Source organism: Cryptomeria japonica, chromosome 10 (genome assembly GCF_030272615.1).
Source record: "Cryptomeria japonica chromosome 10, Sugi_1.0, whole genome shotgun sequence".
NCBI lineage: Eukaryota > Viridiplantae > Streptophyta > Pinopsida > Cupressales > Cupressaceae > Cryptomeria > Cryptomeria japonica.
The window spans coordinates 195,804,168-195,824,866 of record NC_081414.1 but is presented as its reverse complement, the minus strand read 5'-3'; the positions used below and the strand labels follow the sequence as shown (position 1 = coordinate 195,824,866).

At 36.1% G+C, this 20,699-nt stretch overlaps 2 protein-coding genes across 3 annotated transcripts in view; one reads left to right on the top strand and one right to left on the bottom strand.

Annotated features, from left to right (window-relative positions):
* Positions 1-20,699, bottom strand: part of LOC131079124 (myosin-1) — a 118,106-nt gene that overhangs the window by 94,053 nt on the left and 3,354 nt on the right. For both annotated transcript variants that reach the window (XM_059213032.1, XM_058017005.2), the window contains exons 2-9: positions 19,161-19,262; positions 18,899-19,042; positions 18,617-18,767; positions 18,356-18,383; positions 15,078-15,243; positions 14,800-14,863; positions 14,653-14,666; positions 14,486-14,570 (exon numbers count right to left, since the gene is read on the bottom strand). In XM_059213032.1, coding sequence (XP_059069015.1) covers positions 14,486-14,570; positions 14,653-14,666; positions 14,800-14,863; positions 15,078-15,243; positions 18,356-18,383; positions 18,617-18,767; positions 18,899-19,042; positions 19,161-19,262 — 754 coding nt within the window. The remainder of the gene's footprint in view (positions 1-14,485; positions 14,571-14,652; positions 14,667-14,799; positions 14,864-15,077; positions 15,244-18,355; positions 18,384-18,616; positions 18,768-18,898; positions 19,043-19,160; positions 19,263-20,699) is intronic.
* On the top strand, positions 7,034-7,706 carry LOC131859378 (uncharacterized). The gene is made up of 2 exons (XM_059213034.1): positions 7,034-7,225; positions 7,328-7,706. The coding sequence occupies exons 1-2, from the start codon at positions 7,057-7,059 to the stop codon at positions 7,561-7,563; spliced, it is 405 nt and encodes a 134-aa protein (XP_059069017.1). The 5' UTR covers positions 7,034-7,056; the 3' UTR covers positions 7,564-7,706.

Sequence of the window (20,699 nt, the reverse complement as noted above, 5' to 3'; positions counted from 1 at the left end):
CCTGGCCGTCCCCAAGTCCCCAAAACGTCCCCGAGACTGGGACAGGGGCTTTCAGGTAGGGGACGCGTCCCAGGGTTTCGTAGGTTTTTACATTTTTTTTTATCAAAGTTTTTGTTTATTTCCATTTGCTATTTTCAATATGTTTGTCTTTATTTATGAACTTACTATAGTCATACATTTGTTTTTTTATATTTCCATTTGTTTATTATAGTCTCTCCCCACTATTATGGTCATACTTTACTGTAGATATTTAGGTTCGTTTACTTTACTTTAGCTTAGTCGCTCCTGATAGATATTTCCATTTGTTTACTATAGGAGTAGATTTAGCTTCATTTAGTTTACTGTAAATTTTATTTACAGTTTAGTTTAGCATATGATATTTTATTTGCAGTTTAGTTTAAACTTTACGTCAAATTGGAATTGTATCTTCAATATTTTAAAATATCTCTCTTCAAAATTTTGCTCATAGCTTAAATATGCCACCAAATGGCCTGCACTTCCTTGGCAAGTTGTCAACTATCAAATATGAAATAAATACATACACTTATCCAAAATGTTTTAGCAACAGCCTTAAACAAGTCACATGAAAAAGTTTGCTCCAATACCAACTGATCGGTAATCAACTTAAATATTCTTGTGTAAACTCACCAACACTGATTTTTACTTTTTTTACTTATGTGCTCATCAAATGCAATATACTAATGTACTACTGAAGTCAACACTCATAAGGCCAAAATCGATATTTTTTACATATGGGAAAAGACCAGCAAAGTGGGTTTATGATTCATTATCATCTTGAAAGTTTTACAAGCCAGTTGCTTAAGGACCCTTCAAATGCATTGTGGATCTTCTATAGAACTTCCACAGCTTACCAGCTTGCATTCTGAGGAAGACTTGCTTAATCCTCATGCTTGACTACTGCAACAGTCATCTTCTACATGTCACCAATGCAGGAATTGATGATTCAACAAATTGAATTACTTGTACATGACCTAAATGGGTATATTCATGCTTACAAGAAACATAAGCATTTGAAACTTTCTTTCTTTTATGTAGTCTAAAAGCCTTCACAATTGTCTTTTTGGTCAAGTCATAACATTTGATTGTAGTCATAAAAACTCATATCTTTAAAAGTATCAATTGAAATTGTTGAAAGACTGAACTAAAATGTTTTTGCAGAACTCATTCTTAATCACAATGCCACGTCAAAAAGACTTTGCGTGGACACATTGCACAGCAGTTCCTGGTAGCACGAAGGTCAAGTGCAATTGGTGTCTAGAAGAGATCAGTGGTGGAATTTATCGTTTCAAATGGCATTTGTCCAAAGAACGAGGAAATAACACCGTGATATGCAAGGCATGCCCTGCAGATGTCTCGTATCAGGCAAAGCAATCTCTTGACGGGATTGTTGAGAGTAAGGCCAAAAAGGCAAGAATTGGGGTTGAACTAGGTTCTAGTTCTGCAGATCCCAGGACGAACCATTTGGGTGAGGAGGATGGTGAAGATGGGAGTTTCAAGGAATCTGGGTCGACACATAATTCTATAGCACGTGGACCAAACACAAGTGGAGGAAACACTAATGCTTTCTTCCAACCTCGTACCACACCAGGATCACAAACCACTTTGGAGAGTACAGGATGGAGGAAAACTGTCACTGAACAAGCAAAGAAGGCAATTGCTAATTATTGGTACTCCTCTCACACGACATTCCATGCTTCCAGAAATCCATATTGGCAACCCATGGTAGATGCTATTGCAGTTGTAGGTCGTGGGTTTCAAGCCCCATCTTGTGAATCATTAAGGGTTGGTATGCTGAAAGATGCAGTAGAGGATGTTCAAGATGTTGTTAAACAACATCAATTGCAGTGGGCTAGAACTGGTTGCAGCATCATGTCAGATGGTTGGACAAATAGAAGGAACCGAATTCTCATTAACTTCCTTGTCTCTTGTGAGATTGGCACTGTTTTTTTGAAATCTGTGGATGCATCTAATATGATGAAGTCCACAAATGCATTGTTTGAGATGTATGACGTGGTAGTTACGGATGTAGGGCCACAAAATGTGGTTCAATTTATCACAGACAATGTTGCTGCTTGTGTTGCTGCAGGGAGACTTCTGACAGATAAATATCCTTCCATGTTTTTTACACCATGTGCAGCACATTGCCTTGATCTAACCCTAGAGGACATTGGAAAAATTGAATGGGTTAAGGCGGCATTTCAAAAAGCTCACAAGGTTACCAAATTTGTTTATAATCACACAAGGGTTTTGGCTATAATGCGCTCTTTCACAGGAGGCAAGGAGCTAGTTCGACTAGGAGTGACAAGATTTGCAACATGTTTTCTAGGTCTTTTAGGGTTTTGTCAGTTAGCCTTTGCATTTTGAGTGTCGCCAAGGGGATCGCCTGGATAGCAGGTCCTGCTGGAATGATGTCCTTATCCTGAAATTTGGCTAAGTCTGGAATGTCCTGATCCTGAAATTTGACTAAGTCTGGAAACTGAAAAACCTCCAAAAACTAGATTTTGCAATATAACTTCTGGAGGTCTGAAACCACTCTCAAACATCCTGAAAGTATATATGGAATATAACTTAAAGTGTTTCTTATACTTAAATGTTATATTCCATAAAATTATCTTGACAGAGAGTTCAAAAAGTCAAATTCCGCTCCTGACCCTTCCTGAAGATCCAAAGCGAATTTCACTGCTGACCCTCTCAGGAGGTCCAAAGCGAATCTCGCTCCTGACCCTTGCTGAGGGTCCAAAGCGATTTTCTTTATGTGCACATCTTTAGACCTTTCTTGGACATGAGAACTTATTCATAGCATGAAGCAAGGCAACATCTTCCTTGGCAAAGAAATTTCGAGATGAAAAGTGAAGCATTTTGGTCCAGGTAGCAAAAATCGCTCCTGACCCTCAGTGAAGGCCCAAAGCGAGATTTTCAAAAGTGCACTATTCTTGCAAGATCAAAATGATTTTTATGATTGGAAGGGATGAGGGAAAGCATGTTCTACCCGTTGAATATAATTTGGATGATCAACAAAAGAGGAAATCAACCCAAAATCAAAAAATCGCTCCTGACCCTCAGTGAAGGCCCAGAGCAAAAATCGCTCCTGACCCTTAGAGAGGGCCCAGGGCGAAAAACCTAATATAGGAACTTCTCATCCAAATTTGAGGAAAGCCAAGGTTAGGCATGGGTTTGAAACAACGTTTAAATTGCCTTGAAGTGAAAAGAGATTGTTGAGAGTTAGTATTTTGAAGGTAATTACAAAAATCGCTCGTGACCCTCAGAGAGGGCCCATAGCGATTTTCCAGGATTCTCTCCTTTGTTTGAGGAATTGAGACAAAATCTTGTGTGGATAGGAAGAGGAGATGATGTTTTATGCCTTGGAAGCAATTTGGAATCCAAAAGATGAAGGAATATGCCTAGAACCAAAAAGTCGCTCCTGACCCTTGCTGAGGGTCCAAGGCGAAAATCACAAAATTGCATGTTTTCCTCAAAATCGTGCTAAGGCAAGGATAGGGTGAGGCAAAGAGACCTCCAAAAGCATAATGAATGATGTTTTGCCTTTGAAACTTGATGATTTTGGTCAAAAAATGAAAAATCGCTCCTAACCCTCAGTGAAGGCCCAGAGCGAAATTATTGAAAATCTTCATTTTACCTTGCAACAACAAAGCGAGTTTGGATGAGATGGATAAAGGAAGAACATTGCCAAGTGATGAATAAAATTTCGATAAAAGATGATGAAGAATCAAGCCTAATTTTGCAAAAATCGCTCCTGACCCTCAAAGAAGGCCCAGAGCGAAATTGCCTTTAAGGACATTATTTCCTCCAAAATTGTTGATGAATTAACTTGGTAGTGTAAGGGAATGGATCTTGGAAGTGACATTGTGAGTTCAATGAACAAGTTAAGGTGGATTCCAGCTAGAAAATGAAAAATCGCTCCTGACCCTTGCTGAGGGTCCAGGGCGAGATTTGCATTTCCACCTATTTTTCCTCACACAAAATGCCAAATTTGAAGTGCAACACGTTAACTAGATATCAATTTACCCTCCAGGAGATTTTCAAGTCAAGATGCGAAGTATTCAAGGCTAAAATTCAAAAATTGCTCCTGACCCTCAGAGAGGGTCCAGGGCAAAATCATCATGGAGTTTAATCAAGCCTTGTTTTAAAAATTAACATTCTCCAATTTGCATTTTGATCGCCAAAATTGCTAATTTTGAGGCATTTGGAAAATTAAAATTAAATTGGCATTAAATTAAAAGCATTTTGGCATTTAATAAATTAATTTTAAGCCTTGTGAAAATCGAAATTTTGCTTTGGAGGCATTTAAAATTAATTTTTATTAAATTAAAATTAAAAATAAAGTGCTCAAGGCACTATTTTGCGTTCATTTTGCCAAGTAGGCCCCCTTTTTGGAATTTTATTTATCTTTTACCTCCTTTTATTAGCCAAGTCGGCCTCGAGGAAGCAAGGGGTGAGCGCTCTATATATTGAGGAGTTTGTCTCACATTTTAAATCATTCAATCATTTCCTTAAGTGCGAAATTGGAGAGCTAATTGGAGGAGCGAAATCTGGCTTGCTTGGAGCGAATTTCTTTCGAGTGTTGAAGGCTAGAAGGAAGTGGAGTTTATTCTTTTCCAAGCTAGAGGAGGCGCAATTCGTTCAAGAGAAGGCTTTGATCTACACTTTGCCTAGCGAAATTCATCTATTTTTTACATCATTTCTTAGAGTTTAATACTCAAGAGGAGGTATGGCAAAATCATCTTGACACCCTTGTTTAAGGTTTGATTTTTGGACATTAGTTTTGGAAAAATCTAAGTATTACATGGTTAATTAGGAAATGATAACTCAAGATTTATCTTGAAGTTTCCTAATTAAAATCTTAAATCTTCCTTTTAAGTTTAATTTCTAGATTTCAAGATATATTACTAATTTTGAAATGTTGTGTAGGCGTCAAGATGGCGACTCCAAAGGCTGGAGTATCTTCAAGTTGGCAGACTCTCCTCCAAGAAGATCAAGCAAGGATAAGAGCGACCTCCTCCAGTCTAGCATCGACAAGGACGGCCTTCTTTGGTCAAGCATCATCAGGAATAACTTCTTCCAATCCAGCATTCCAAGGCGAGGTACATCAATCATCCTGCACATCAAAGACAAAAAAAGTTAGAGCAAGGGTTCGTTGAAGAAGCATATAGTTTCAGAAGAGTTAATTAAAGCTAGCTTCTCAGCAACATCGAATTGGATATCTACCAAGTTGCAAGTGTTAGACGAGGTGGCATCCTAGTCATCACTTCTCCAGTCGGATTGGTCCACCTCAGCATGTCCAGATTCGATGTACCTAACTCATGGGAGGTGGCACAAACTTCTATGTACCTACCCCAGCTATCCATTGGTCGATTTTTCTAGAGAAGACATGTGTCCTAAAGATGTAATTTTATCATTGGTCAAGCATTGAATGTTATGTAATGGTTATAACAAACCCTAATTAGGGTTTTCATTATTGAATCTTGGCCATTGATCTCAAATTGATCTTAGCCATCGAATTGTATTGTGGGCACTATATAAGCCCCGACTCTTCATTTATGAAAGGCTAATAATAGAGAATAGAAAATAGTTAGTCAATAGTTAGGAGGTGAGTAGTCAGTTGGTAGAATAGCAATTAGAGTAGAATAGGAGGACAAGGCAAGAAATTGTTGCCATTGATTGTAAACAAACTCCATTTTCATTGAAGTAATGGTGAAGTGTGTCGTTTCTTGCAATATGCATGGTTTCTTGTTGAATCTTCAATTCTAGATGGTAGATGATTAGATCGAATGAAGGAAATTGTTGAATGCACCTGTGTGGAATCCGTTTAATCCATACCACTAGCCTCTTACTGATTGTAAGGACGCCTTGCGTGGTCAACTGGAATGAAATGAGCTTAATCATAAGTCGTTACACGTCTATTGTTTCATGCATTTTCTTGAATGGTGATCATTGTCAGATGGTGTACGATTTAAACATATTGGCAGCATCCCTTAGAAGATCGCATTGAGTTGGTGTTGAATTGTTCAGCCTGATGGTGAGACCCAACCCAGTAGGACTCCACCTAGTCATTCATCCATCTTCTCGCATTCTAGGTAGTAGAGTAGACTTCATGAACCTTGCATCTTTTGCCATTTGTTTGTCATCCAGTTAGTTTGTAAATCTTGTGATTCCAGCAAATCAGACGTTTAGGTCATCAAGTGTAAGTCCCCTTGTGATTCCAGCAAATCACATCATACCACAGAGAGCTTATCCACACGTAGAGATCCTGGAGCAAAGAACCTTGAAGTCATCCCGATTGATCCTTTTCGCGACATCTTCAGCATTCGGAGACTTTACTCAAGAGAGGATAAGGTACCTTTAGGTATTTTATTCTGTGTTCGCATGTGCGTAAAAAACACATCAACACAGTGGCAGAGTATATGCATTCTACCACATTTTGGGAATCTATTGAACAAATTGTAGAATTTTCAGAGCCTTTAGTAAAAGTCTTGAGACTAGTGGATGGAGATAAACCCCCCATGGGATATGTGTATGAGGCCATGGATAGGGCCAAGGAGGTGATAAGGAGTAAGCTGGAAAATAACAGGGATAAGTATATGCCGTTGTGGGACATAATTGATAGGAGATGGGATGGACAAATGCACACTCCTCTCCATGCTGCAGGATATTTTCTCAATCCTCTGTTATTCTATAAGACTGACTTCCTGGAAATTGATGCTGAGTTCGAACAAGGCTTCTTCAAGTGCATGGAAAAAATGTTTCCTGACTTGGAAAAATTTGATGCGGCTACGATAGAGCTGGAAATGTACAAGCATGCTAAGGGCTTTCTCTCTTCTAGGGCTGCTATACAAAGTAGAAAGAAATTTCAACCAAGTAGACTCTATAAACTTTTGACAATCTCTTTATTTTGCCAACCATTAAGTTTGTTAAGATTATAAGATATTCTTAGTCTTACAATATCATCTCCATATGATGTGTTTTTCAGCTGCATGGTGGGCTTTGTTTGGAGATGAAATACCAAATTTAAGGTGGATGGCGGTGCGTATTTTGAGCCAACCATGTAGCTCATCAGCTTGTGAGCGTAATTGGAGTGTGTTTGAACACATACATTCTAAGAAACGCAACCGCCTATCACAACAACGACTGAATGACTTGGTATTTGTTCATCACAACCTCCGCTTGAAGATAAGGAAAGCTCAAGGTGAGAATATTAATATATAGTTGCAGTTTTTTGAATTGTATTCACTATTCATTGGTTTTTCATTTGTAAGGGAAACACTAATTTCTACATGGGCAAAATCAGGAACTATTGAGGAATGCTTGCCAATTGACCTCGATGAGATATATCCAGAGTGCGAGTTGATTGCTGCTGATGATGATGATGATGATGTTGATGATGATTATGTTATTGTTGATCGTCCGCTTGTGTCTAAAGATTTTGATATCATGAGGCAAGCCAACTTTCGTCCTGAATGGGTTGAAGGAATTAGGACAAGCTCTTGCTCAGGAGCTTCATCATCAGGGCCTCCTGCCCTCTAGCATGTCATTGCCTACATTTGAGATTTTGGAATTTTGTACTTAGTTTACAGGTTGACTTTGTTCAAAGTCACAAACTATATTGTAATTGACATTTTGACATCTATCACCATCTAGATATTATTTATGGTGTAGTATATTTTGTGGAACGTAATCAGTGACATGAATATAAACAACGAAAATCTATTTCCTGCAATTCATGTTTTCAAGTGTCTATTTTATTTGCCTACAATATCTCTATGCTATGGAAATACCCTAAAATATATAAAAAAAGTAGTTTTTGATTGTTTTTCTGCAATTTTTTACGTTTTTTTGTATATCCGATTTTTTCCCGATTTTTTCCCAATTTTTTGAAAAAATCTTATACTTTTGTTTTGCCGATTAATTCCCCAAACGATTATTGTTTCTATGGTTTCAATGTCATGTCCCCTTTTTGAGCTAGAGATATGATTTAATAATTTAATTTAAGTTGCCCAAAAAGAAGTAACTATATCAAACCACAAAGTAAATTATTTTCAAAGGTCCTTAAGTCAATTTTTGAAATTACATTTTGGAAGGATAAAAGAGAAAATAAAAAATAATTTTATTTTCCCAAAAGTTCTTATAAAAGGTGGAGTTGAGAATAGGAGGAGGATTCCAACTTATTTCCAATTTCTTATTTCCTGAAAATGAACATGAGTTCTTCTTGGTTTGTCTTAGGATAAAAACCCTTCAGCAAGATAGTTTCAAGGACAAAAACCCTCCTAGCCATTAAATAATTCCTTCTAGGGATTGTCCATATGCAACAAGAATTGGATTTGGGAACTAAAACCCCCATCTCTAGTTGAGAAATTTCATCCAAAGGTCACTATAGCGCTCAATGCTTCTGAATTCAGAGATCCTCAAATTTCAGTTTCCTATTTGTGGCATATTTTCAATAAATAAATTTCAGTTGTTGTAGTGTGAAATATTCAGAAAATTCAAATTATATTTGTGCTTTTCAGATTTGTGTGTTGAAGGTTTTCAGTTTCCAGTTTGATACAAAAATCATTATCTTGTCAAGGGTTTATTTGTTATTCCAGAATATTGTATATAATTGTTCAGAATCAAGCTTTAATGAGTAACATATTTTAATACCACATTTGTTATTGACCATATCAAAACAGCCTAAAATCTCTGCCGTACTGTAAGTGTGTCGTTTTAATATGGGGCACACCTATCACACTTGCTGCAATATATTAATGTTTCACATTGGCACCATTCTTTGAAAGGTTAAATCGTAAGCATCGTGAATTCCGTGGAACGGTTGACAAGCTTTGTAGGTTGTATTGATATTATTCAGCACCATATTCTTGTGGAGGAGCTGCAGAGACAAGTTCTGACAAGATAAAAATTCCTTTGTCTGTTTGTTGGATGGAAAGTGTCAAAATTGGAGAGAATATATAAAACTTAACTATTAGCATCTAAGTGTAGCTAGTGGTTTCCAGTTCCACCAATCATCTGCTGTAGTTAACATATAATTAAAGGAAAAGGAAAAGTCACAAGCTTTAACAAATTATTAAAGTGCGTCTTGGGAATGTCCTGATGCATCCGAATCAATCTTTCTGTCTTCTAACCATTGCCATTTGAAGTTAAGAGTCACCTGTAATGATCTACAGCAGCTCATTATCTTATTTTGTTCTACTCGCAATATTGTGTTTGGTTATTCACAATTTCACAGCATTAAGGTGAATTAGAAATTTATTATGGAGCTGTGAGAATATTTTAAGGTACATATCATGGTAAAATTCTAATCTCTGTATGAAGCCGCAACAAATTATCAACTAATTCTGCCAAGAAGCATTTCTCTTAGTGGCTGCGACTAGGTGATGGCCATGGTAATCTCTACCTTGGCACCTTAATCGACTCAAAAACTTAAAAATTATTATTCATTGGTTGTTCAAATTCTGAACTTGATCTGGTCACACTATTAAAAACTGTACCAGTTGCAATAATTGAATGAGATTGTTCTAATTTGGTCTTTGGCTGTGCATTACGTACTTGGTTGAGCCTTCTGTCTGTTTTGGCAATTCATTCAAGTTGAAGTGTTGTGACAAAAGTAAAAGAAAGTCATCTCTTGAAGCTCAAAATATCTTATATCCAGACATTTATTTATGTGTTTTAATTTTACATTCTAACTGTTTGAAAAAATATCTTGTTTTAGAATGTTGGAAATTTGTTTGACATGATATATGAATTTGGTTATTGAAGTGAAATAATTGTTCTTCTTTCAAGATTGCAATAAATTGAACAATTTACCACCAATTAGAAGTTGCATTGGAATTGCTCGAAAATCCTAGACTGTACACCACCAGCTTTATTTGCAAATCATTATCCCACAATTTGGCATTTATTCAAAATCAGATAATATAATTTGTAATCTTGACATTGACAAATTTCTGCTTGTTATCTATTAAATTGGCATGATCACAATTTGTATATCATCATCTATCATTTTGCATCAATCAATTCTGCCGATTTGATATTGTTTGTATTTTGGTTGACTAGACGCCAATAAATTGTTGGTTATGTACCCACATTTTTCTACTGAAATCATCAACAAACAACAGAAAATACCTGGACCCAAGAACAGAAGGAATAGCCATAGGGCCGCAGATATCAACATGAACAAGAAGTACCTGAGAAGCCCACCATGAATCGCCACTTTTGAAGGGTGTGCAATGTTGCTTCCCAGCCTGGCATGCATCACAAACTCCAAGCTGCTGAGTCTGAATCTCTGGCAATCCGAGGACAAGTGCGTCCCGAGCAAGCTGAGCAAGATAGCGCACATTTTAAGTGCCCATATCGCTGATGCCAACGTGTACTGAGAGAAGACTGCCAAGCAGCCATAGCTAGGTCTTGAGAAACACCAGAATCTGCAAGTCTGAAAAGACCATGATCCTCAAGACCAATTGCAAGTCTGCAACAACCGACTGAGTCTCCCGATCAGGGATGGTACACTGATGTGAACTGAAGGTGACATCCAACCGTGGAGAGTGTCGCAGCATCTGACTGACTGAGAGTAGATTGAGTTCCATCCCAGGAACGTGGAAGACATCGAGGAAAATGAGATTCCTCCCAGCAGACTGAATCTGAATGGTGCCTTTGCCGACAACCGTGTATTCATTCAATAATCGGATGATTACATTGAACGATATACACACGTATATATAGAGGTTACAAGACGATGTTCTATAATTAGAACATAACGTTAAAGTAAAAGATTAAAAAGCTAAAAGCTAAATTAAGATTAAAAGCTAATTAATTAAAAAGAAAAAGCTAAATGCTAAATAAAGCTTAAAAGCTAAATGACCATTAAACAAGGAACTAAATATAGGTGACTAAAATATAATTAAATATTCTAATACCCTCCCTTAATGGTCATGCTATCTATCACACCAAGCTGCCCTCTAAATTTGAGAAACTTTGTCGGGCTCAAGGACTTGGTGAGGATATCTGCAGTCTGATCTTCTGTAGGAATGTATTGCAGTATCACTGATCCATCTTCAACATGTGTTCTTCCCCACCACCAAATATAACAGAATGTGAATAAGGCTGGTAGTCAGTGAACCAGTCTCGACGGTGGGTGAAATGACGAGAGGTCGAGACTGGTTCACTGACGAGAGGCACCTGAATCAATATACCAGGCAGACGATTTGACATGATTTGCGGGTCTTTTAGCCATGAAGGCGTAAAAGGCAGATTCTGTCTGCTCAATATGCTCTGCACTGTTCGCTTTGGGCTGCGAACTAGATTGGTTAGCTTGGGCAGCTAAGCGCTTCCGACATTCAACCTTCATGTGACCATACTTGTGGCAATAGTTGCATTGAATGTTCTTTTTCTTGGAGCCTTCTGATGCAGGAGCAAAGGGTTTCTGCTGAGAAGACTACTGAGAATGAGACTTGCCCTTATCCTTGTGAAAAGATTTAGCAGCAAAGGCTTGTTCTGTGGAGGTGGAGCTGGAACTGCTACTGAACTGTTGTGTCCACCGATCTTGTTGAAGTAGAAGTGTGCAGAGATCTGTGAACTTCAGATCAACACCAATAGAAGTGATGTTGAGAGTTTCGATAAAATGCACGTAGGATTGGGTAAACTTTTAAGGGTGATTACCACAATGTCCTCTTCCTCCATCTTGCGTCCAATGGCAAGCAACTGATCACGGATTTCCTGAATCCTATTCAGGCGATCCTGGAGCGATTTCTGCTCATCCATGACAATAGAAAACGGAGTGTTCTTGAGAAAGAAGGCCCTTCTTTTATCAGAAGTCTCATGTAGGGTTTTGAGATGCGCCCATATCTCGACAGTTGTTTTGCTAGATGGAATTTGAGGGAGCTGATCATCAACTACGGATAATTTGAGAAGCATCACTACCCCCCGATTATGCTGGTCATATGCAACTTGATCAGGACGAGTTGTAGTCGGACGCTGAGTAGTACTCAGAACCACCAAATCACTACCGAGATGTTCGAAAATGGTTAGCATCCGTTGCTTCCACGTGCTATAGTTTTGACCATTGAACTTTTGATTTCCCTCGAGCAGAATATTCGTCAGAGATGCCATGGCACGAATTTATGTGAAAAACGTAAAAACTGAGAAGGCACGTACTTCGGGGCAAAATGTCAGAGGACCCAAAAAAAATGAAGAGGCACTCAGAAGAGCTTGAAAAACCCAGAAAGAATATGCTGTTGGAATCTAGATCTAGTGGCTCAAAAATCGAGGCACCCAAAAAAACGGACGATAGCCCAGTTGAGCTCTCGAAAAACCCACCACGATTCTGTGCTCAAAAAAAATTTCGACTGAATCTGGAGGGTCAGGAGGATCAAAACCCTAGCCAAAAGTCAGAAAATGCGGGTTTGACCAAGTTGCGAGTTGCATAAAAATGTCGAAAACCCTTGCCAGACAGACACGCGGGGTCGCCACGACAGGCAGAAGACATGCGCGGGTTGACGCGTGGCACAAACCAAACCAGCGGCAGAAGTATCAAACAAACGTCACGGGAGGTCACCAAAAATGTAGGTCGCATGACAGAGTCAATCGAGCAGGCCGTGCAGAAATACTCCACGATTTTGCATATACAAGGAGGTCGCGCTAGTACGACTCCGCAAACAGGAAGAATCTCGTTACACGGGATGAACACAATCCTTAACAACCTCGCCAAGAACAAATTTCGAAAATAGAAGATTTCAAAAAAAAGGGAAAAAATTCTTCACGAATTTTTGTTTGAAAATCTTTTGAAAACAAAAAATTTCCGAAAATCTGCAGCAAAACCAAGAGGCCCGATAAATCTCAGAAACAAATTCACAAATTCTTTTTTCAGGCTCTGATACCATATTACGAAGTAATTGGTAAAATATTTGCTTAATATTAACAGAGATCAATAGATCTTTATATACAAGAAGAAAGACCATGTTTCCTTAGGAAACGACGGTGAAGAATAGAAACATTCTATTCTAGCTAACAGCTAACTAAGTATTTACAGAATATTACAGTAGATAACCATTAACAATAAATAGAAACTATCAATTATCATAATAATAATGTCCTCATTTTAGTCTCTGTATGATCTCACCTTGCCCACCTTAGCATCTTAGTGATCAAAAAGAACTAAGATTTGAGTTGATCATAAAAATTTGGTGGGTTTGATCTAACCATCCTACCAAGGGCAGTACATTCAAATAATTAAAGATAGTCAATATACTTTGGTTTAGTTGATTTTTAGATTGCACATAATTTTTCTCAAAGTACCATCTAACAAACTAGATATCAAAATAAAAATCCATTGGACTTTTGTTGAGGAAGAACCTTAAAAAAGGTTTTCACCAAGCATAAAAAGTATTGAATATGCTCAACAATCCTATGCATTTGCGTTCCAATAGAGGATTACAAACGAACTCAAGAAGCTGCAATAAATACACACCATAGTCATCAATATTTAAGAGATATACAATTGGTCGGCAAGGTGTTATTCTCTAATAGATTATTTATGAATTGGAGATGCTACGAGCTTTCAAGAAAATTGAAAGGGAGGCTGAAAAAAAATGTTGATGTATCCATGTCACCAAAAAATGTTATTGGAACAAGAAGATACAAGTAATTTACATAAAGCAATAACATGGGTAAGGGACAAGCAGTTGAAACTTGAGACTAATTCCTATCTTTAGATAAAAAATTTAAAATGGTAGTAAATCTAGAACACCTGAGGATCAATGAAAAATTCACTTGTCACCTCCAATCATTGTAAACTATAAAGTCTCCCATAATTTGTCTTCAAATAAACACATGGGGTTCCCCTGCTCAGTTACATGACTAGCATATCTTTTGTATATTTTAAGGCCCATAAGCATTTTATGTTGGTGGAGAAACTGACAAAAGATACTTAAATGGCAGCGAAAGGCCTGCAGCTTCTACAACAACAGAGTGACAGGCAGACAAGATCTGTCCTGTGGAACAGAACCAATGGCAACAGAGGTAATAAACAGGTTCTATCATTTAGAACACTGCATGCAATTAACAACCAACTAATGGTCAACCAATGTGAATTGATGTTGCATGAAGATTAATATTAATAACAATACTGTATTGATTGCACAAACGTATTTAACTTTTACCTTAATACCAATTGTTTAAGCATTTTAATACTATACCTGACTCATCACATCTAATAAGAACTTAAAATTAATTGTTTTGTTGGAAACATTAAGAGAAGATGTAGTTTAAATGTAGAATAGTGCTCTTCCTCCTTTATACCTTAATATTCAGTTACACTACTTTAGCAACAAAACTAGATGATAGCTTGCATGGAAACATTATCATGGTAAGAAGCCAAAATTAAATAGTCAACTTCAAAGTTTGAAATAGATATTTTAAGGTAGAAATTTAGAAATATTAAGCAGACATGTTAATATACCTCTCAAAGCATGAGAAGCCCCTGCACAAAGCTGATAAAAGATATGATATGATCGTTCCCCTTGAGCCTGTTGAACAATTCTTGACTGTACACAAGTTCGTGATATCAGCTTCCAGTTAGTATGGTGCAAATTAAATATTCAAACAAAATAGTAATGCACTCCTCACCTTTTCAAGCATATCTTCCACAGCAGAGTAACAGTGAAAAAGACATTCCACACTTGTCAGCACAAACTGTATAAAAGAAATTCAAGATTGACAGTATCTAAACTACCAAAACAAATTAAAATTGATAAGAGACTCGGAAATTCTCACGTGTTTGAATATTTGCACCAGAAATCTTGCCAGAACTATTGAAGTGAATGCTAATCAACTTGCCCTGCATACCATTTCAGACAATACCTTTCAATTTCAACATTCCTGCTAACAAACCCAACAACCTTGCTAAGCAACAGGCTGGGTATGCTAAAAAGAGATTTGTTAAATCAGAATAATAAATGTTTGCATATACTCTTTTTAAGTGCAAAGACTCTAGAACATCCACTTAATTTTTTGTAAAATTTGTTGTATATGAAAGTTGATTGACAACTTACAAAACGGCTAGAGTTATCATTTTTTAGTGTCTTCGCATTGCCAAAAGACTCTAGTATGGGATTTGTTTTTAGAAGTGTATTCTCTATTCTGCTACAACTGCCAATTGATGCAAGGTATTGCATTGCTCTTTTTGCAGTTTCTGTTTTACCAGCACCACTTTCACCACTGAAATCCAGATTTTGAGTCAGTTAAATATTCCAATAAGACAGAAGGACCTTGACTTAAGTTTCAACAGATAAAAAAGAATGCTATTACGCAATTTATAGAAAAAATACGAACTCCAAATTAAATATTTCTACTACTTACTATGATACTTTGTAGCTGTTGAAGCAATATAAAATACATGGATTCAAAGTGCAATTATTATTTAATGCTCTTACAACAATAAGGCCAACCAATATTTTCAACAAGGCAAATATAAGATGGTAAAGAATGACAAAGGTTTTCTAATCGAAAGATAAAAACAGCTAAGACAACATTACAAGCATCACATAAAATAGCAAACCAGAAAGTGACGGTATTCCCATGACAATACCAAAGTACACAGAAGAGAAATAAAGTATATTATAAATAGCCTCTCTTTGCCAGTTACAACATAAACTACTCTACCTATGTCACTTCAAGCACATAGCTGTATCATCAGTATCAATAAGACAGATTGCCACTATCATCGAGAATTCAATTCCAATATTCCTCCAACTCACTTCAATTACCGTGTGTCTGGCTTCCAAGTGATGGTTATCAAATGCTAGTGCCTTTAGTTGTACGTGGAATTGGCAAAAAGGTAGGGCTTCCAATACAAATTTTCAGTCTTCTGACATCCATGTATAGAATTCTACAAGGAGTTGATATAGTTCTTGATGCAAAAAGGCTGGATATAATTAATGATTTACATCAAATTTAAGACAGTATCATATGAAGTTTGAATTGGACAAACAAAATGCAACATATAAGGAATTCATCCTCCACTTGAAATAGAAAACGAATTCAGAAGATTGGCAAGAAAGCTGCATTGATAATCATAGCCAAATAGCATGTCATAGAGGCATAAATTAGTACAAAATGTTAATAGTCAAAGATCAACTAAAGATCATTAAAAGAAGTAGAAACAGAAGATGATTTGAAAGATATAATAAACAAGCATACCATAAAATTTTAAGACCAGCCAAAAGTGAACACCCAGCAAATGCATAGTCAATAATTAACATCATTGAAATAGAACCAAATTCAAACCCAAACAATGTTGAATGCAAAGTATAAGGAATTCATCCTCCCTCTTCAAATTCAACTTGTAAACAGAGTAGCCAGATACTCCTTCGTCCCTCCCTAGGCGCACATATCCCCATATCCAAAACGGATACGTATTCAATATGGGCCAGATACATGGCGGCTACTCTACCCACACATGCCAAAAAATCTTGATTCTCCAACCATGCCGGATACTATGTGATTTGATTTTTTTAAAATTTATCGTAAAGCTTCCAAAATTTAATTTAAAAAAAACTTCATTCGAAAAAAAAACAAATGGTATAAACAAAACCTACAGCAAATGAGAAAGACTAATGAAATGTTTTTCTATTTCAGTGACCCATTTTTTTGAGTTATTTTCCAATGCAACTCTACTATTTTTGCATATTGTAAATTGTTAAATCAACTTATAATTATTTATGTAGCAATTATGTGTCTATATTGCTTTTAAAGTAGTGAAAATCTCCTCTAATAACTTAGAAAATTGTGTTAAATATGTGTATGTGTTTTTTATGAATGTCATATCCAGCCGTATCCATATTGGTGGTCTAAAAAAATGGTCGTATCCATATCCAATACCGTATCCATATCTGTGTCCATGCAAATTTGCTTGTAACATCATAAAGAATTCAGAAGATTGGCAAGTTGTTGTATTTGTAATCATAGCCAAGTATCACGCCATCAAAGCATAAATTAACACAAAATACTAACAGAAGATTATTACAAAGATGTAACAAACAAACATAGCATAAATTTTTAAGACTAGCCAAAAGAGAATGGGCAGCAAATGCATAGCACATATGATTGAAATAGGAACCAAATTCAGGCCCAACAGTGTTAACACACACCACATCTGAAAGTAGGTATTGAACACTTGGTGCATAAATTATTAGACCCGCATTTGTCAAGTCACGAATCTAGTGGTTAAGACAATGTGTAGCTTTGTGTAAGACCCAAGTTCAAATGCCATGCAGGTGTAAAGCCCACGAGCACATGAGCTTGTTGAATTCGGGAGATTTGCCCAACAAATCTTTTCAAGAAGAGGAAACCAAGGTCTCAAAGCTCTCCCTTAGTGAAATTAAGAAAAGAGTGCTTTCCAACATCCAAATATCAATTTTCAGAACATATGGAAATCAGATCAAGAGTTCTTGACCAAAAAATGGATTGTTACATCAATGGATCAAATTTTAAGTCATTGTAGCCTATCAGAGGCCTTTCAACTCATCATAGAAGGCCATGAATCATATGTCAAAGCCTACAATCAGTATAGAAGAGTTAAAAAGTTACAGATTTTTAATTTTACAATAAACAGTTAGGAGGTTGGGTTGCCCTTCAAATTCTACACTTAAATTTTGATTTTGCAGTTCAAATTTTAAAGATTTTCAGGATTTACAGGATGTTAAGCTTCCATTAATATGATATATATTACAAAACTCTTTAAAATATTTTAAAATTATCTTATTAAAACTGTTTTATATGCTAAATATTATAGCTAAAACCTTATATCAGCTAAGAGTTTCAGAATGTGATTTCTCATATTATATCTATTTAGGGAATAGAACTCCTCTAAGCAATGCCAAATTTCATATGTTGAGATTGATCACATCAATGTCTCTAGAATGTAAAGAACTTGAGATCAGAGAAATAAATCCAACAACACGTAAGCTAATAAAAATGTAATTTACTTTTAAGATAAGCATGCCATCTTTCCTAGTTATTGTGTTTCTGCCATATTATGAAGCAGCCCCGTGTTTCATCATAAGTAACTAGATTTCAGAGTAAATATTCATGCCAATACATAAAGAACTATCAGGTGCGGCACAAGTTACATGAGCAGCTGTGATGGTAATATTTGAGTTTTAATCTTAAAAAGAAAAAGGCAAGTCAACAAGGTTAAATTAAAGACCAAGGTAACAAAAAAAACATCTAAATAGCCATTTCCCCGTGTTTTAGGTAATGTTACAAATCCTGATTCAAGCATAGCCAATCATCAGTAACAAAAAGATCAACAAGGTACAGTACCGCTTACCTTACAATAATAGATTGACTTATTCCATCTGCACAAGCCAATGCAATAAAAAGCAATAAAGGTCAATACAGACACTGAATGTACTCTAAATCCAATTTTCAGGCTTTATAATCCACCAAGATTATCTCAAAATATGTAAACAAGACAAGCATTATTCAAGCTTGTATAATTAGTCATAAGACACACTTTATCCCAATAGTAAATAGTAATACTGTATTTGTCAAAATTAAAAAGCTTTACTAACACTTAGCATTAACTTACTTCTCATCATTGCATCAAATGCAATATCTGCCATCATGTATACATGTGGATGGAATCTCGCTTTGCATTTATATGCTTCGATGAAATCATGACCAAAAAGGCCCAAATCTTTAAATGGGTTTACCGCAACCAATACAGGTCCTGCTTTAGTCTGGACATCTTTTAATGGCAATGAGTGACAAGATAGAAACCTACCCAGCATTGTTCAAAGAATACTAGCAGAGGAAAGTATTATGAAACTGACAAAAAAGTAACGCTAATATTTATATATCAATGACTTACATAGATCATATCTTGGACATATCTTTGCTGAAGATTATAAAGAACTGAAGGTTCATTCAAGTAACTAAGCTGAATAAGGTCATTGGTTTCTTCAAGAATATCTGGATTTGCAGGTAGTGTATTCCTCACAGAAAATTTGACAGTCTACCAAAGAAACACAATCAGAAGGTTTATAATAATGGGCACAACTATTTGAAAGACGAATTAATTGAACTATTCGTAGGCATCATCTTTAATAAATACACTAATTAACAAAACTTACTTTGCCATTGGAAATTTTGATTATGGCCTCTGTGCCAAAGATTGACTGAACCACCCCTAAACTCCACTGGTTATCCGGAAGCATACACCACACACGTGAATTCTGTTCAGCCATTTCATGCAATTGGTTATGGTCTGGTTTCAACTTGAATAAAATAAAATACAAGTTGTCTGGAATAAACAATTTATAATGAGACAGAAACAGCATGCAAATCCTAGTGGAATTCAGAGCTAGCAAACAAACTTAAAAAATAAAGAGCTAATGTTTCCAACAGCCAATTAAACCACAAGTCAGAGACTGATGTTTGTGATTTCTACAGAGAGCATGATTTACAAAACACCAACATCCTACCATGCAAAGCAAAGACCACCATAACGGTTTGTGAAACTGAAATAACAAATGGATGTAAATAAACCAAAGAAGACAAACATATATTTCATCAGCTAAAAGATATATAGAAAGAAATTTTCTAGTAAAACAATATTAAGATAAGCAATTATAAAAAAGGACAAAAACATATATTTTAATGATTTACTAATTTAATAATGGAGAGCCATGTACTGCCAGTTAATGTGGAGTTCAAGGTTTGTCCTTATTAGTATTGCTGAACACTTTGTTTCAAGAACGTGCTATGGCACCAAATGGTACTAAAAGTCTAAATAGCTAACTTCTGGGTAACAAAAATGTTTAACCATTCAAGTATGACCCAAGTCAGAGACCAACATTTGATTTGTAAACATGGCATTTAGTCCACAAATAATTAATATCGTACGATACAAAAACAATATCACAATAACAGTTTTGTGAAATGAAGATGACAAATGTAACAGAAATAAACTGACGAAGACGCAGCATACATTTATCAACTGAATAACTTATTTATACAGAGAGATATACATTTTCTAGGAAAATGACAGTTGTTTTAAAAATTATCCAAGAAAGACAAATTGAATATGCCCTTTTGATGACCGCCTTATAAAATAATGAAGAGCTATGCATTGTTAGTTTATATGGAATTTGAAGAAGTGTCCTTGTCGCCGACCATTTTATTTTAGGAATGTGCTATGGCCCCAAATGGTACTAAATAGCTAGCTTTTGGGAGATAAGTAAGTTAACCACTCCAATTTGACCTTAGTTATCTTGTGTTATTTGTATGTTTTCAGACAGTTTTGTTGTATAGTCTATAACATTAAACAAAAGTGTTAATTATAGAAATCATACTGCACGTACTTGTAACAGAACTCATATAAACACCATATGAGAGAGCTAGACTGTTTTTTATGTTTTTCTCTATTAAGAATTTCTGTAGGGTTTGGACATCATTTGTTGATGCTATTTCCAACATGCTGATTTAAAAACCATCTTAATAGTGAGTGAGTGGGTCTAACTGACTACCTTAAGAAACTCCATAAGCTTTTATTATACGGCACATCAATTAACAATCACAAGAAACAATTCTTCACGTCTTCTTTTTGACAAGAACCAACTCATTCTTCTTCTTGTTATCTAGAGACATTTTTTACCAATTGGAGTTCCATA

What these genes read in the sequence shown, in the direction of transcription:
- LOC131859378 (XM_059213034.1), top strand. Translation starts at nt 7,057, where the DNA reads ATGGCGGTGCGTATTTTGAGCCAACCATGTAGCTCATCAGCTTGTGAG. An exon ending in GAAGATAAGGAAAGCTCAAG is followed by an intron (nt 7,226 to 7,327) that starts GTGAGAATATTA and finishes GGGCAAAATCAG; the next exon opens with GAACTATTGAGGAATGCTTG.